The sequence below is a fragment of the Limulus polyphemus genome, unplaced genomic scaffold, assembly GCF_000517525.1.
Source record: "Limulus polyphemus unplaced genomic scaffold, Limulus_polyphemus-2.1.2 Scaffold33, whole genome shotgun sequence".
Classification (NCBI taxonomy): domain Eukaryota; kingdom Metazoa; phylum Arthropoda; class Merostomata; order Xiphosura; family Limulidae; genus Limulus; species Limulus polyphemus.
The window spans coordinates 21,482-39,623 of record NW_013665643.1 but is presented as its reverse complement, the minus strand read 5'-3'; the positions used below and the strand labels follow the sequence as shown (position 1 = coordinate 39,623).

The following is an 18,142-nucleotide window of genomic DNA, read 5'->3' as shown; positions in this document are numbered from 1 at the left end:
GACAAATTATTATAAAGAAAGAATCAAGTAAAAAAAAGTGAAAAAAAAATCTTGTAGATTATAGATTTGATTACTTGTAAATCTTAGTCTTTTAACAATTGTGTCTAAAGGTTTTCCTAGAGTGCATTATGTTTTCCAAATTACCCTAGCATTACTTACTGTTAAGCTCATTATGTAAAATCATTATTTATTTTGTTTATTTTTTTTCCTATAAATTTTTCATATATCAGGCTACCTGGTTAGTTTAAATGATGACAGACTGGATAATGATACTTTTATCTAACATAATCACTGTAAAGGAATTTGATACATAGTTTATTAATTCCATAGTTTATAATAAGGTGGTTTATAATTTTCTCATAAGAAATCTTGTATTTTTCCTTAAAATATAAAATGTGTAGCTGGTCTGTATTGTCCCAATTCTTTATTTTGCTGTTTTATAAATTTTTCGTTTTCTAACCATGATAAATATCAGATGTATGCTTCTTTTATTGCAAAATTGCTAGTTTTTACTATAATTTGCTAATTTTTGTAGAAACATCTACAACCTTGTTATTGTGCAGTTGAAATGACTTACTAGCAAAGCATATATCTAATTTTTTTTTTGTTTGAGACATCTTTTAGTTGCAGTATAAAATCATTTATTTGTAGAGTACAAGTCGTAAATTTGAATATTGGATAGAAAGTAAGAAAAAAGTAAATATGAAATTTGTTTGCCTGTATGCAACTTATCTGAAAAAAACTACGTAACTCAAAAAACATCTTTACAAACAAATTGTTTGTGCCAATAATTGATTCATCTGAAAATTGAGTTCTTAACTTATTACTGATCAGTATAACCATATCCTTACTGTCACTATGTTTTTTGAATACCAAAGCTGAAATCGAACAAAAAAGGGTCTAAATTAGAATAATTGCAAACTTTTCTTTGAAAACACAAGCTCTTTTTTTTTTGGACAAACCTTGTGTACCAACAACACATCAAACTATTGAATAGGATTCAAGTAATATGATGTCAGATGATTATATAGATATTAACTGCAACTCACAACTTCACTGTTAAATGCTGTAACAAGGCCATGTAATGCTTTTTCTTTTCTTAAAAATTTAAATACCTTTAAAAAAAGGAGGGGCTAAAAATAGTAAGTAAACTCATGCTACTTGTGCAACCACTGGGAACTTTTATGTTTCTACACAAATTTTGCATTTAGCAGTATCCTCTTTCAAATCATCTAATAGGAATTACAAAAATAACTATAATGTGAATAATACTTGCCAGTAGTTTTCTGTAGCCACGTGTCAGTATTATACTGGTTTGCCCATAGCCTTATCTGTTAAAGTATAATTTTCAGTATTTGAAACATTTCCAAATACTCTTTAGTGTTGTAATGGGTATAAACACAATTGCTGTGTATAATGTAATATGTAGAAAAATATTAGAGAAAAATCATCTTTTAAAAACCATGGTAGTAATTTATTTATTTGGAAACATTTCAAGCAAACATTCTGTTTTCAAGTGAGAAACAAGCCTGTTGATTAATAAGAATTACAGAAATGTTTTTGCAGTGACCAGTATAAAAACAAGTGAATAATTTTAATGTTAAATTATTTGTGCAAATAGAAAAAGTGTAAAATAAGTTCCTTATATTTCACAAAAAATATAGATAACAGAAATAACAAATGAAATTTTTGATAAACATGTATTTGTATGTACATATAATGCTCTAAATTTTCACCCCCACTATTTGCTACGTGTGTTAAGTCTAAGAAAGAAAACTTTAACTACAATGGAATTTAAACACATGACACATGCAGTGCTGTAAATAAACTTAGATAGAAAATAATTTGAAGCCTTAAAATTATAGATATTGTTTGAATACAATGAATAGTAAACATTGTATAATTCTAAAACACACTTCGAACCTAATATTAAGTTATAACAGAAACTATCAAATATAAATGAAATGATATAAGCCTTTAAATGCATTACATGTAGTCAAGAAAATATTAGTAAAACATCCAAGTTTAGGAAACCATGAAAACGTTATGAAAGATATCTCATACTTGTACAAGTTATAGGGAAGAAAGTAGAAATTAATTTGGTTAAAGAATTTAACCCAAAATATGAGCATCCAGTTTGATGTTAAATTAAAGTATTTTTCAACTGGTTTCCCTTGAATGTATAGTATAATATAAATGCTATTTGTTGAACTAAAATAAAATGCTGAATAGATGTTTATAAAAATAGTTTGTGCGTAATAATTTTCCACTTTAATTTAAAACTTATGGAAAAATCAAATGGTGTAAGCTAAAGTAAGCTATTTTTATGAATGACATTATTTACTGCCATTAGACTAGTTTATAATGAAATTAGTTTAAATGTCTGTGTACTTAGTTTTGTGTGTGAAAGTTTGCCACAAGGAAAGATCTTAAATGCCTAACTTTAATGTCTACTGTAAGAAAATCTGTACACACATTTATAACAAAGCTTAAAATAGTAGTAGTAGCTTTCCTGTATTGTTTTTGTGACCTGTTTCATGAAATTAAATCTTGTATATGATATCAAAATTTTCACAGAATTGATAATACACAGAAATGGATATTGGGGTAAAAAAATACCTGTCTTAGGGCTGAATGATAAGTGAAATTTGTTAATCAATTATTCTCCCATGAAACTATTCTCCCTATTTCCCACTTTTATATATATATATATATATACGTAAACTTCATTTAATATCATAGACATCATCAGGTACAACAGTTTAGAATTAAGTTATTTTTAATGATAAGCTGTTATATATGAAAATATATCATATACACATTGTAGAACAAAACCTGTAACAAGCTGAAAATACAATACTGGTCCACATTTTCCACCAGCAAATTTTCACAAAATCACTCTACTAAAACTAATGAATTGCTGTTGTTGAAAATAAGCATTACTTCATAACAATAACATTTTTTCTGATTTACAATCAATCATAACATTTTCATTGTGTTAGACTTTACCCATATACATGACCTTTAAAAAATGTTCACAGTATTAATGGTATAATAAGGGGTGCTTCATGACCAATCGGTCATTAAGGCTGAGAAAATCGTATAGAATTTTTTCATAAAACTGATATTTTTATTTCTAAATAAACTAAATCTTTACTATAAATAATTGCCTTAAAAATTATAGCATTGTTGTTGAGAACTTGGATATCTTGTTTTAGTATATTATTATTAAATAAATTAAAATTAATTGTCCTTAGATTTCATGTGATAAAACTAGAACAATTCTTGTTATAGTTATGAATAATTTATAATTTGGTGAAAACAAATTCACTCTGATCCTAGATAAACAGACAGTCCAACATTTACTGTTTTGAAAAACACTTGTGGTGATACTACACCTCTCTGCAGAGATTAAAATTATTCAGAAGGAAGAAGTTGAAGTATTATAAAAAATGCAGCAATACCAAAAAATCTTCAATTACTGATATTTTGTTTTTTTATTTCCATCATTAGCCTAAATAAGTTAAAAATAATTTAAAATTTTATAAGTATAAAAAAACATAAGTTTTAAGTGAGAAGTTGGTGCTACCAAAGTAAATTTAGAGAGAACACATTAACATTATTAATACATTTACACTTTACATTTCAGTGTGGAAGAAACTGGAAACATGTGCAATGAGAAATCAATAAATCAAACAACTTGAATGAAATGTTTAAGCAGCACTTGACAACAGCCTGACTTTTCCCTTTTCAGTGCTTACTGTCTGGCTAGAGCTAGTCATAATTAAACTGAAAACTTGTTTGTGTAAATAGGTTAATGCTATAAAGGTGTTACGTACTGTTAGACTGTTGTTAGTCCATGCGTAGTCATTTCTGACAAACCTGGTTATCGTGATTATTGAGCAAATAATAATATGGTATTTCTTGGATAACCAGCAGAGCAGAGAAGTTAGACTCACTAGTAACAGAATCTTGGACCCCAAGCTTTAGTGTATATTTACAGTTGAATTACATTGGTTTGGTCATAAAGAAGTAGACAAGACACAAACATACATAAAGAACAAATGCTTAATAACATAGTTAACAACAGGACAGGTGATCAAATGTGTGTGTATGTTTGTGTGACTGACAAAAGCTAAAGAAGACTTTTAATAGAAAGTGAAGTTTCGTCCATGCATGTAGGTCCTTCTTAAAAGAAAGCATTGAATTAAAAGTACCACAAGTTAACCTGAAAACAATGTTAAACTATATAAAAAAAAATGTACTGTGTAAAGTCCAACATATCTTATTTTTCTTCTTTGAAATAAAATTTGACTATTATTTTGAAAAGTACATAAGGATAATTTACTGAAATAAATAAAAAAAAAATCAAAAATTATTTTACCACCACATCTACAAAAACACTTTAAACCTTAAGCACTGGAGCCAACATTACACTCTAAAATTATTCAAGTTTAAGCACAAGAACTAAACACAATATATACTGAGAGTTATACAGACTTTTAGCTTGATATAAAAAAAAAAATGAAGAAATACATCAGAAACTGAAGGCTTTTGCTGAGTACTTAGTGAGAAATGTAAAATAAGGGGAACTGTTAACCTGTGTCCAGTCTGCATAAAATCTCTGTCCTGCTCTTCCAAGCCTAAACACTATCTTAAATATGTCAAACTCCTATGTTTCTTACACAAGAAAACTGATTGGTTCTTGTTAAGTCAGCTGACCAATGAGCAGGGAAGATCAAGGCCAGTTCTATTCACAACTGTTATCTGGTTTGCTGACAAGTATAACTGAGTTCATTAATTAAACAACATTGTTATTCCTCTAAGAGAATCATATAAGTAGGCTTTGGCCTTCACCTAGAACTCTGCTAGCCACATACAGAAAGTTAGTTAGTAACTTGCTTGAATGCCTTTCTGTACCCAACTGGGTAAGTATTGAAAACATGATCTCAAAAGTTTTTCTTATTAATTAAAGAGGTAGTGCATCATTGTACTTCAGTAATAGTAATAATAATAATGAATGTATTTATCCTTATTTTATAGTATTCCATGTTGGAGATAAGTATTGAGCTATCTAAGTCTGACTTTTGTTAGTGTATATATGTTTTGGACAAATGTTAAAAGTTTATTGCTAAGGAGAGTGTTCAAACTGCAAACTCTTTGTTTCGTTGCTTTTATTCCCTGAGTAAGGTAACACTAGTTACTTTTGTAGTGTGTAATACACAAGCAATATAACAAGTTAAAGCTACTCTATTGTTTAGTCCAAACAAGATAAACATGAACAATAGATCTCACTGAATATTTATTTAACTATTGACCACTAGGCCACATCCTCACATTTGTATGTTGTGCATAGGTAGAACACATGCAGTGTTTATAACATTGCCCCAACAGAAGTATCATGTTATGGATGGGTTCACCTACTGCTAATTTTTAATCTGCCAAAAATATTTGCTCGTTAAGCCATAACAGCATTATAATGTCACAGTCAGAGATTAGCCCAGTAGTTGGCAGTGGGTGCTGTTGGCTGGTTATCTTCTCTCTGGTTAGCAGTTCAAAATTAATGACAGTGATAGATATCTTCAGTAGCTTAGCTGTAATTCAAAAACAAAGAAACAATATAAACACGTGTGGCTGAAAGGATGACTATGTTTGGTAGCAACAAGAATCAAACTAGAGACCTTTAAATCATGAGGCAACTCCTCTAGTCATTGGGTCATATCCTTCTAAAGCTGCCCAAACTTAAATTTAATCAATTAAATAACAATGAGAAATCATAGTGTCAATATTGCAATTTCTTGTATAGTTGGAATATTTGAAAATAATAAATTTGGAAACCCTAATTTTGATTAGTTGATTATTTCCATGAGTTGTGAAACCTAATAGTAAAGCTTAACAAATTTGAATTAATCAAAAATTATAATCAGTTATTTTGATTACTTAGATAGTTAGAATAATCAGAGATCCTAATTTTAATTAGTTGATTATTTTTGTGACATTAACTCTTTTGTATGAAGTGGATCAATTGAGCCACTTCAGAAATATGAAATCACGAATACTCTAACTCTTAATTTACGAAGTGTATTTTCATGAAACTTGAGAAGCTTTTAGTAAACATTGTAAGACTGTGTACAAAAATCAGATTTTTTTTACTGAAGTGTATCTTTTAAAGGTTTGTCTGTGATTTTATGAAACCTTAACTGAGTCAACAGAGTGGAAGGTGATTTATGTGTTAAGAATAATAAAAATTCTTACTGTGATCTTACAGTTTCACATTTCATTTGCATAACCTCAATGATCTTGTAAATGAATGTCAAAAGTTTTATTTTTTGGTAAGTTTACATTTTATGTGTTATTTTCTCTATCCTAATACAAACTGTACAGAATCCATTCATGTACAATGAAGTGAAAAGTTTAAAAATATGATATTAAATGAATAATACCCATTTCCTTCTTTGAATGCATCATTTGTTGCTAGGTCTTCAACGTTTTTTCCAAAGTTAAACTATTACCTTTCTATATATGTTTTTAATTTTTTTCTATTTATTTCTGGACTTTAAAGTAATAGATCTGGAAAGTAATAGATCATAGCAAGAGCAAGTATCTCGTTCTCCCTTGCATATAAATAAACAAACTGAAGAAATTACACAGTTGTGAGCTAGTTTCTCAGATCATAAAATTTCACTTACATTTCTTGAACTAACATAAGTTTTGTTTTTAAATTAAAACAAAAAGTTAATAATAATTATAATAAATAAAAAATATATATATATACACAATGAGAAAATTGGCATGCACTTTATGCATTGCTCACATTTGTACTTAGATGCTGCATTTTGGTAACCTTACCTTTTTTCCCCCTTGTGTTTGCTGTCCACAAAATAGTTTTTGTAGCTTTCAAATTACATTTTAAACACAAAAACTATATTAAGCACTAGAATAGCATGTCTTAAATCTACTTTCATTTATCTGGCTTTCTAACTAAGCTATGAATAAGTTAAAAAATTCTGTTATTGCTAGGAGAAAAATCTGTCGTCAGTACATGAAAGCTTTTCTTTCAAACTACAGTCTTTAACTACCAAATATAAACAAATGGTTTCAGTATTCCTGTATATTATCATAAACTTTTTGTGTAGGTTATAAACATATCCATCAGACAAGTAGATGTATAGATAATTATCATGAAATGCATAAAAAGATGAGAGTGACTTCTCTTGTGAGTTTTACAGATTAATTGATTTTTGATGTCTCGGCAAAACGGGAAGTTAGGAAATTCAAATTTTATATTCCTTCTTGTAATCATGTGTAGTTTGTGTTTGTAACTATTTGTAAGCTCTGCAACCTATTTTTGACATTAGAAAATTCTGAAAAGGAGAAATGTGTCACACAACAGATCGGAATGAATGCTGAGAATTTTTTTAATATTTCCTTTTGAAATTAAGAAATTAAATCTTGGCTAATTTTAAAACTATGCTTTGATGCTAAATTTATTGACATATTATGATTATAAAGTTGTTCTATTACATTTTGAATGTAACTCTATAAAATGTTGTGACATGCATACTTTGATCTTGTATTCCACTTTGGGTTAATTAATGTAATCACAATGTTGATTATCTGATTATTTTACATGGCAATAACATACATAATTGATGCTTATGGGTAATCAAATAATAGTAACTTGCTCAACTCTAACCTGGATTAGGCACTGTAGTAAAAACTGTTGGTATTACCCAGCAGCTTAAATTGTTAATGCTGGCACCCAGCTATCAGAGTTTTCAGGATCAAGTCTGACCTAACATCAATTTAATGTCTTTGAAAAAATTACCGTTTTATATTTGGTTTGTTTGCCTAATTTTTGTAAACATATGTTTATGTTGTAATATATGTTTTTTGAAGATTTATTTTACGCAGTTGGAGGTGTGATTTTAGTCATTGAGAATGTTTTTTAAATTAGTACTTAATGTAAAAAATAATATTTGTAATATATAATAATAATATTAACATTTTTCATTGAAGTAGACAAGCTACATCAATTAATTTTGAAAATTCTTTCAGGATGTTTAGACCTTCTCACTCCAGTTGTCATTAGTTATTCCATTTACTAGTTGGAACATTCAGGGTAGGGAATGGGTTTGAACCCAATGCTCGTATGGTAGAGTATTGGTTTGGAAGTATGAAGGATAGGGATTAAGTTTTAGGCTGGCAGCTTTACTCTTATTTAATACATAATATTTGAAATGATCAATAGAAAATGATATATTCTGTTTACCTCTCATTATTCTACATAAGTGTTTTTACAAAATTCACATGAACTATCAAGATATTTGTATATTTTCCCTTGACAGCATTTTGACAGTTTCATACCATATGTACATAGGGCATCTATTCAATTTACATGTGGAATAATTTTGCTCCATTTTGCAACCAAGCATAAAAAAAATGAGTTATATTAACTAAATAACTTGCTATAAGTAAAATAATGTTTTTAAATTTATTTAACTTTTATTATATTGTTTATTAGCATTAAAACTTATTTTATTGAACAATGTTTTGAGCAAATTCTATTCATCAGGTTATATAAAATCTGAATGAGATTTTCTTGAAACATTCTTAAATAATTTTTTCTTTCTTGGACATGCGTTTCTAAAAAAACAAAATGCTTCTTTTGTTTACTAGAAGAAGCTCTAATTCTCATGAATTAATAAAATGTATTAAAATTACTTGTAAAACATGCTGTATTTCAGACTGTTGCTGAATATTTTAGAACTTTTCCAAACAAACCGGATTAAGTTTGCACCAAAATTTTTCCTGACCAAAAAGCAAATATGAAGACCCAGACAAACCAGCTGTTAAGCAATATAACAAACAAGTCTGTTCTGGAATTTGTTAAGAGCATTATCAGTGAAATGGTAAGTCTGTTTCTCATTATACTGAAATGCATTGAGCAGCTCCATCTTTTTGTCAGCTTACCTTATGTGTACAGCATTGTCACATTGGACCAACCCTCACTTCTTTGAACTATACATTGCAATATTTATTATAATTCTGAATTTACTAAATGTATCTTCACAATATGTAGTAGGCTTATAGTAAACATTACAAGTATATTGTGCACAAAAAACCAGGATTTTTAATAAGTTTGAAAAAAAAGAAATAAAATCAAAAATACCTTTTTTCGTTTTGCTTTTTTTTTACTTGCTAGAATGACTGCAGGTTATAACAGACAATTAGAATTATTTATCTTAGAGCTTTAAGCATCTTAACTGCTTTCATTAAATTTTGTTTGAATTGTTTCTAACTACTATGACAAGCAGTAAATCAGTGGGTGGTATAAGCAAGTAAAGAAATGGATCAGATTGCATCACACATGTCTAACTGTTCCTGCATTGTTCAAGGAGTGATGACAAAAAAAAGTTATTTCTTTTTTTTGCATTTAAGTTTTCTTCTTTAATCATGAAGTTTTTAATTTTTATACATTTTTGCTCATTTAAAAAATATATAGATCAGTAAATAAAAAAACAAGAAATTTAACATACTTTAAAAGTTGAGGTTGTGTGTACTTGGAAGTATTGTTTCAATAATGCTACTTTTTTCCTCACTATGGTTGGTTGTCCAAAACATAATTACATAGCTTTCAAATCGTAAAACACAAATCATAGTCCAAATAGTAATATAGAACGGCTTAAAATTACTATAATTTATCTGCATGGATTTCTAACTGACCTATAGATAGGTTAAAGAAAATTGTTACTTCTTAGATCAACGTCCTAGGCCCAAACCCTTTGAGCTCTAACAGCAAATTATTGACTTTTACAGCTTAAACAAAATATACAGTCATGTGATTTACATAGTGAAGAATGTGTTTTCTTTTTGTTATAGACATGACCAATAGCAATATCAGAGAGAGTTATAGATATTTTTTGAAAGACAGGATGTGTTAGGAGGGGTGTAATATGTGGGTTTGAATTTTTTGTTTATATCTGAGTAAAACAAGAGGATTTAAGACTATAAATTTAGATTATGGCTTAGCAAAACCTATATCATGTGTGTGATTTGTGCTAAACTTAGATCACATAGGGATAGAAAGAAAATATTAACTGCGCAATTTGGAGCAAAGAAGTGTCACATGATACAGAAGTGGAAATTAAGAATTCATATAAATATTTCCAATTGAAATTAAAACATGATATTAAAATTTGGATTATAAACTATTTTTGATTCTGAGTTAATTCATGTACATTGTTAATAGTTGTTTAATAGACATTTAAATGTAACTGTAAAAGAAAATATAAAAAGGTTGTGACATGCAAACTTTGACCCCTTACTGTACAAGCATGGTTAAAATAATTGCTTCCATCATATATATTTTTGATTAGTGAGATTTTATTTATGTTTATGTTAAGAAACTATTGTTTATTTTCATAGTATTTTTGTGTTTTTTTTATATCATTTCTCAACAGGTATGTATATTTTAAGCACCATCACTTTTGATACAATATCTACCTCCTCTCACAAAAAGCTTTCTCGACTTGTACTGTCCTCTATCGGCCCACATTTTTGCTCAACACTAGCTTTGATACTCCCACTTATCTCTGCATACTAACAGGCAAGTGATTATGCAGCAACCCTCCACCAATAGGAGTGCATTTCTATCCCTATCGTAACTATCACCCTCTCTAATCTTGCAGCTGTTAACCACGTCTTGGGTTTGGCAGTCTTATTGAATAGACATGTTTTTGCTCATGGCTCGATTCACTTATCCATAAGTTTTTAGTTTCATAATTTTTCTACTTTAATTACATTGTTTTTACCATTTTCATTCTTTTTTGGGGAGAGTAAGTAATTATTTTACTTATCTTCTCTCCTCTTTCACTTTCATGAGTTATGCATTTGCAGTTTCAGGTGGTCATGATGACAACTGCTGCAGTAGAATTACTGACCATGTACAACGGGTCAGGAAGAATCACAATTCTTGGCCCATGAAATGACTGCTCTGGTCTGCTGGGAATTGACCCATTTCATGAAACAATCAGAACAAACTGATGATTGTCCTACCAAAGTTTTCGGGTATCAGGAAGTTTTGGAGTTGGACAACCTTTTTCCCCCTACTTGATATGCCTCTCAGTCTTGTGTCATTTCAGGGGGACTTGCCCAGACCTCTTTCCCCTGTGTGGATTTGATTACTCAGATATGTTATGTTCTGTCCTTATCTCCTGTTTCCTATGTTCCACCTCTGCCCTTTTTCTCCCCATTCTCTCACAATCCCATTTCCTTCCTCCTTGGGACACCATTTTTTTTGCCCGCTTGATTCATTCCAAGGGCCTTTGTTTGCATCATTCTATGGACGTATGGCTGCTTCTTCCCTCCTCACAAGATGACTGTCTGACATTGTCAGTTTCTTTTCCAGGACACTGTCATGGTTGGATTGTTAAAGTGAAGCAGTTTTTCCCCACACCCACACAATTTTTGGTTCATCTCCGGGTGTTTTCAACTCCCTCCTCCGTCAGACCCTACCTGCTTCACTTCAATTGCAAGCTATGGAATGTCTCGTATGTAACAACTCATCCTCTCCTTCTCCTAAGGCACGAGAGGTTCTCTCTTTTGGGGATATGGGCAACTCTCTAAATTGTCATTTCTCCTGATCATGCCCTCATGCATCATCATCAGTGTGTTTTGATAGACCAATGGAGCTTTGTTTGGGATTCCTTAGATGTACCTCTTACCCTTTTCCTTCCCTTACAGACTGACTCTGACTGGTGGTTGGATCAGAACAATACTACCTTGGGTGTTCCTCTTCCTCCTTCTCATCTCAAATGTCACCTTTTACAGATGCTTCTCTTTTAGGTTGGGGAGGTGTATCTCGACCCTCTGAAGGTTTTGGGGCTATGGTCTCTTTCCAGTTCTTTTCTCCATATCAATCTTTTGGAACTCCTTGCTCTTTGTTGGGTTTTCCTTCACTTCCTGCGGGGTCTTTGGGCCCGGTTGGTGATGGTTCACTCTGACGTTTCTGTAGTCTTCTACATCACTGGACAAGGGTCACTTTGTCAACATACCTCTGTTTGCAAACATTGGATCTTCTGTGTTGGGCTCACTGCCATCTCATCACTTTATTAGCATGTCATAATCTGGATGCCCTGAATGTGGTCCCAACAATATTTTCCGTGTGGAGTTGTCTTTGGATCTATGTGGGTTCCTCCATGTTTTCACCCTTTTTGGTGACACATTACTAAAGGGCAAAGAGTATACTTGGGGTAGAAGTGGTGCAGCCTCCCACAAGTGCATTGTTTTTAATTCCTTCTCACATCCCATGGTTTTCTTTTGGGCACTTCCTAAAGGGGGATCATTTCCTCACTGGCCATCCACCGGTTCAGTGTGGGATTTTAACTTTTTGTTAAAGAAGATAAGATATCATATTAGAAGTTAACATTTTCTTAAACTGAAAATGTATTTCTGATAGATACTTGCATCTTCTCACATTTCCCACCTGTCCTCCCTCTGACTTTCGGTGTGGTTTGGTTTGATCTGACCAATCTGGAAGTGGTTAACAGCTGCAAGATTAGAAAAGGTGTCACACTCCTATTGGTAGAGGGTATGCAGAGACAAGTGGGAGTATCAAAGCTAGTGGCAAGTGAAAATTTGTGTCGATAGAGGGCAGTATAAGTCAAGAAAGCTTTTTGTGAGAGGGGTAAGTATCTATCAGAAATAAATTTTAAGTTTAGAAAAATATTAACATTTGAGATATAAATTAGTTTTAAATTTCATTTGTATATAAAACAGTGCACTTTTTTGCAATTAAATAAGTCTAAGATACTCATTTCAATTTTTTTTAAATTTGAGTTTGATATTTTAGTGGTATTTTTAGTTTTACAGTTCAACTTGGTCTTTTCAAAAGTGACTAGACCAAACTGTATCACTTTAAGATATGAATGTCCAGAGATGTTCATGATTCTTCATTCAGTAAAATTTAAAGAAATGATATTGAAACAACTATGATAAAATATATATGTATCTTTGTGTTAATACTTTTTATTTTTTTTACCTAGTACTGAACTGCAGAATATAGATTTGTGTATGAGAGAGGAGGGGGGGGGGGGTAACATAATTTTTGTAGTGAAAGAAAGTTTCATGTTGCATCCAGTTTATAACATTGATTAATTTCAGGATGTAGAAAAACCCTTCTATGTCTTTGACATGTCTGATATAGTGCATAAGTACAAAATGTGGAAGTACAAAATGCCTCGGGTAAAACCCTACTATGGTGAGTAAGTATGAATTTATGATTAACTTTTTCCAAATTAACTCCTGAATAACAATTTATATCACAGTATTCTCTAATGGGCTAATAGTTTTCCTATCAGAAGAATGCAGTATAATAATTTCCTTACCTTATGTATTATTTGGCACTGCTTAAGGGTTAGTTATTATTCACTACTGAAGTTCATTAGAATGGCTGGGCTACAACAGATGGATTCTTAATTTGTTTAGTTTTAATGTATAGTCCTTTACTTTTATGAGGAAGAGAAAATCACAAATGAATATGGAATCTTAATTGAAATTATACATCAGTCATTTAGCTGGTGAGGCATGACCTTTAATGGCAATATTTTGTATTCATTATACTTAACTGCAAACTTTTGATACGAATATATGTAACAATTTATATATGTAAGTATGTAAAACTGTCAGGTTTATGCTTAAATTGACAATTTTTGTTCACAAATGTTTTTGTCTTTGAATATTTAAGGTCTTGCATTATTTAAAGACAAAGTGTTATTGCCATTTTTATAGTTTGAATATCAGCTTCAGACAGTATCAAAACTTCCCTGGGCTAAGTTCTGTATAGTAACTATACACCTCAAGCATGTAGTAAATGCTGGATAATTATGTTTCTCAGAACAATGTTATAAAAAAAAAAAACATTTTGGAGTTTCATATTTTGAAAAGAATAATCTTTACCTAAGAGTGAATTTGGTAATGATAGAAATTGAGGCATTTCTTTCTTCTTTGTGTATTCTTTATTTTTGAAAATTTTGGAATATGAACAGTTCTAAAAGTCTTGAGGTGTTTCTTATGTTCCTGTATCAAAATTGAACATTTACATCATAGGTTTGCTTTAAAAAGATACCTTATCATGATAAATTTGTGGAGTTTTTTCTAATTTAACTTGTATTCTTGTGCTATAGATAATTTTATTACTTTTCAGCTGTGAAGTGCAATGACAATCCATTACTGTTGGAACTACTTGCTACCCTGGGATTGAACTTTAGTTGTGGGAACAAAGTGAGCAATTTTTAATAATTTTTTATCAGTAAATTAAATAAGTTTTTGTAATATCATATGCCATGGAAAAAAAAAGTAGTAACATTTTCCAAAAGGGTTTGTAGCAAAGCAAACCACAAACGAGAAAACACAAGAAAAAAAACAGACATCGTAGTAACATGTGTAACAAACACTACATTAATTATGTTTGGTGTCATTGGATCCTGTTCAGTGGCAGCATTGCCTCATAGGGGATACTTACCCAAGATCTGCATTGAACTGGAAGGAGAGTGGGTATGAAAAGTGTTAATCCACCTGTACCTGCTCAGTGCATGGCATTGAGATAGGGTGTTCTGCAAGACTGCTTTACCATTATATCTATCTAATTGACATGGCCATTTCCACACCTTTTACAAACAAAACAATACAACAGACAGCACCAGGTGTAGTCCTGCTGTTACATCTGGCTTGCACTGCTGTCTTTTGTTGTAATAACCCATTACACTGTATTACTGTGAAGATCCAATTCCAGATGCTTGTGTTTGATAATAGTGGTTCATGTATACACACTGATGTTCTCACACCATATTGTTCTGGTGGAGGACAGGAGAACCTTTATTTCCCTTATTCTAAGCTGTTAGGGAAGTCGATATGGAGGGTTTCCCCTGTGAATGGTGTCTTCCCTTCCAGTAAGAGACTAGTTGGGTCCACCTCTCATTTGAGATGTAGGACTGAGGTGTTAACTGAAAATGTAATATAGGACATCCTGTTACAATGTTTACAAAGCAATATGCCATGGATAGGTCCAGCTGGATGTAACTTAGATTTGCCTTGGGATGCGAGTAAGGACTCTTCCTCCCTCCAAGTTTTGTTATAGCCTAATGCCCTATCCATGCTCTTGGTGATGCAGAGAAGTAAGCAATGTTTCTTAGATTAACATTTTTTTTGCCTGAAAATATATTTCAAATAGGTGCTTAAATCTCTGCACCACCTCGCACACTTCTGCCCCAATTCTGGTGCATTTTATTTGCTTCTTTAATAATGAGCGTATAATGTTATGTTAGTGCTCTCAGGGATTAATAAACATGAAATTTGTGTCTCCCTCCTACTAGTGGAGGGGCTATATTATTATAACAATTACACCATCGGCTGGTGCAATACATGTAGGGGGGGGGGTGTTTGTTCAAGGCTTGTACCATGTAGAGGAAATTCAATAGCAGCTGGTGTGAAAGGTAATAGATCTTAGTAATACAGAGAGGTAAAAAACGTGTGAGATATATATTTTCAAGTAAGGAAATGTTAACATAACACATTAATTTTAACATTCATGTTGAGAAAGTAAATGTTTAATTTTTTTGAAGTATCTTCCCCATAAAAGGTAACATATGAGAATTGTGGTATTTCTTATAGATTCTTTGTGGTTTTATCCAAAAATTTCTATATTTACCATATTGAAGTTTTAGCTGAAAATAATATGTGGTGTTTTATACGTAAGGAAGAAAGTTCATTGATAGTAAGCCTGAAATACTAATACATAGAAATTAATAGCTAGTAATATTCTACCAAATTTAAAGTAGTTATTTTACAAAATGTCTTTGAAAGAAAAAATCTTTGACATGCTTATCGCTGACTTTTATGTCCATTATTTGAGTTTCATAATTTGTTTTGTATTTGTAATTTAGAACTTTTTTAGCCAGTCTTTTCACTTGTGTAATGAAGGATGTGGTAGTAAGTATTATAAAAGTTGTGTGTTTTAATATTTTCTTCATTTTTATGTATGAGGGTAGAAATGTTATATTAAATACTATATTATATATATGCACAAAGTGAGAAAATTCAAACAAAATGCATTTTTAGAAACTTAGTAACCAAATTCTTTAAACTTTATAGGAAGATAGAAAAATAAAACTGTATCCAGCACTGTTTTCACTTTACATATAGTTGGAGATTCAGTCATTGTTAGGCCTTGGGGTTGACACACCTCGTATTATCTCTGGAAATCCATGTAAAACCCATTCTTTCATCAAGCATGCTGCAGCTGTTGGAATTGATTTGCTGACCTTTGACAGTGAAATGGAGCTACACAAAATCAAGATTGTTCATCCATCAGCTCAAGTAATGCTTTGTATTCATTTGGAGAACGGTGATGAAAATGTCTCTCAGTTTGGCTTTAAGTTTGGAAGTGATATAAATCATGTTGAACATCTTTTGGAAGTGGCTAGAGAATTGGAACTTGATGTTGTAGGGGTGAGGTGAGTTTTAGGGAATTAATTCATGCAGCTCACACTTAAGAATGCTTGTCATTATTAAAAGAAGAAAAGATATTTCAGTATCAAAAAGTGAATTTTTATTGGTATATCAGCTTTTTATTCCTCTCTCTCTACTGAATAATCATTTAAATATAAATATAAGACCACCATATGATGCTCATGATGAAAAAGTGAGATTTTAACATGCACTTTTGTGCCAAAGTGTTATCCTGACATTTAGTTGTTGAAAAGAATCCTTATGATCACTGGCCCTAGTACATGGGCATTTACAGGATTTTCTTAGGGGGGTTAATTTTTGCTCATGGTGCATCTTTCTTTGATTGTGAGAGAACTCAGTAAACAAATTATGTTGAAATAAATATTCATGCAAGTTTTAAAAATAAACTGGATACCATTACTCATTACTTCAAGATGCATGTAATTCAATTCCCACTGAGCATCTGCATAAGCTTGAAGAAAGCATTCCTCTTTAGCTTCAGACAGTGATTTCAACCAAAGTTGGCCACACAAAACATTAAATAAATAAACTCCAAATGTGCTTTATACACATTTGTTTTGTCTTGATATATTATGAAGTTCTGAAATACCTGAACTAGGAGGAATTCATCATGTTTTGAATTTAAAATATGTGTAGATGATTGATTGTTCTCTAATTTATACAAAGCACTTTGTTTGTTTAACATTTAGAGAAGCACTTGAGAAACTTAACAGTGCTTCACAAATATTGTTTTATTCCATACTTGCTAAAGCAGAAGCATATATAATATTCTATTCTTAATTAAACCACTAACATTTAATGATTTGCTGCAAAAATCAGTACAACTTTTAATAAAATTATATTTATTAGTGGAGGAATATTTGCTTAGTTCTCTGTGTTAATAATGGTTAGGAAATTTATTTTAGATAGATTAGGCATTCATTATGTGCTTCGAAGGAGATTGTTACTTTTAGATTGAGACTTGTAACAAGAAAATTCACTGCAAATCCTAATAAAAACAGTGGAAAAGAGCTCTAAATAATAAAAATTAGTTCATAAATAGTAATATTAGCCATTAAATGATTTCATTTTCTTTTTATCACAAGTATGAGTTTTGTCAAACTTACGTGGAAGATGTATGTTAATTTCAACAATTAAAAAAGTTCAGTGATTTTGTAATTTTTGAGTACATTGTACCTATGGTTTAACTCTTTCAGCACGGGTTTGGTCCCTGGGACCAACCTCATAACCATTTTGTGCTTGTTATAGCTTTCTTGCTATAACTTTTAAATTAGTAAGCATATGTTCACAAAATTTGTCATATTATCAACAAACATTACAAGGCTTTCATACATAAAATATCAGATTTATTTTATGTTAAGCAATGTTTTTCAAATGCCTTTTTTCTTTTCACATGTTGCTTATCTAACATGCAAAGTAATTTTCATTTTAAGATTATAAAATACTTTTATGCATCAGAAAATTTTTCAATTTCACATTTGAAATATTTATAACATTCCGGTAATTAACAAATGTTTTATAAAGAATGACTATAGATTATAACACAAACACAAATATTTTGGCTAAATAGCTTAAATCTCATAACATTATATATATATATATATATATATAT

At 30.8% G+C, this 18,142-nt stretch overlaps 1 protein-coding gene across 4 annotated transcripts in view; it reads left to right on the top strand.

The window, feature by feature from the left end:
- Positions 1-18,142, top strand: part of LOC106460446 (ornithine decarboxylase-like) — a 43,128-nt gene that overhangs the window by 7,417 nt on the left and 17,569 nt on the right. For 2 of the 4 annotated variants that reach the window (XM_013920144.2, XM_022387291.1), the window contains exons 3-6: positions 8,748-8,912; positions 13,165-13,261; positions 14,207-14,283; positions 16,204-16,514. In XM_013920144.2, the coding sequence (XP_013775598.1) occupies positions 8,829-8,912; positions 13,165-13,261; positions 14,207-14,283; positions 16,204-16,514 (569 nt within the window). In that variant the 5' untranslated portion in view covers positions 8,748-8,828. Of the gene's footprint in view, positions 1-8,747; positions 8,913-13,164; positions 13,266-14,206; positions 14,284-16,203; positions 16,515-18,142 lie in introns of those variants that run through there. The other 2 variants (XM_022387297.1, XM_022387303.1) reach the window with 2 other exon arrangements.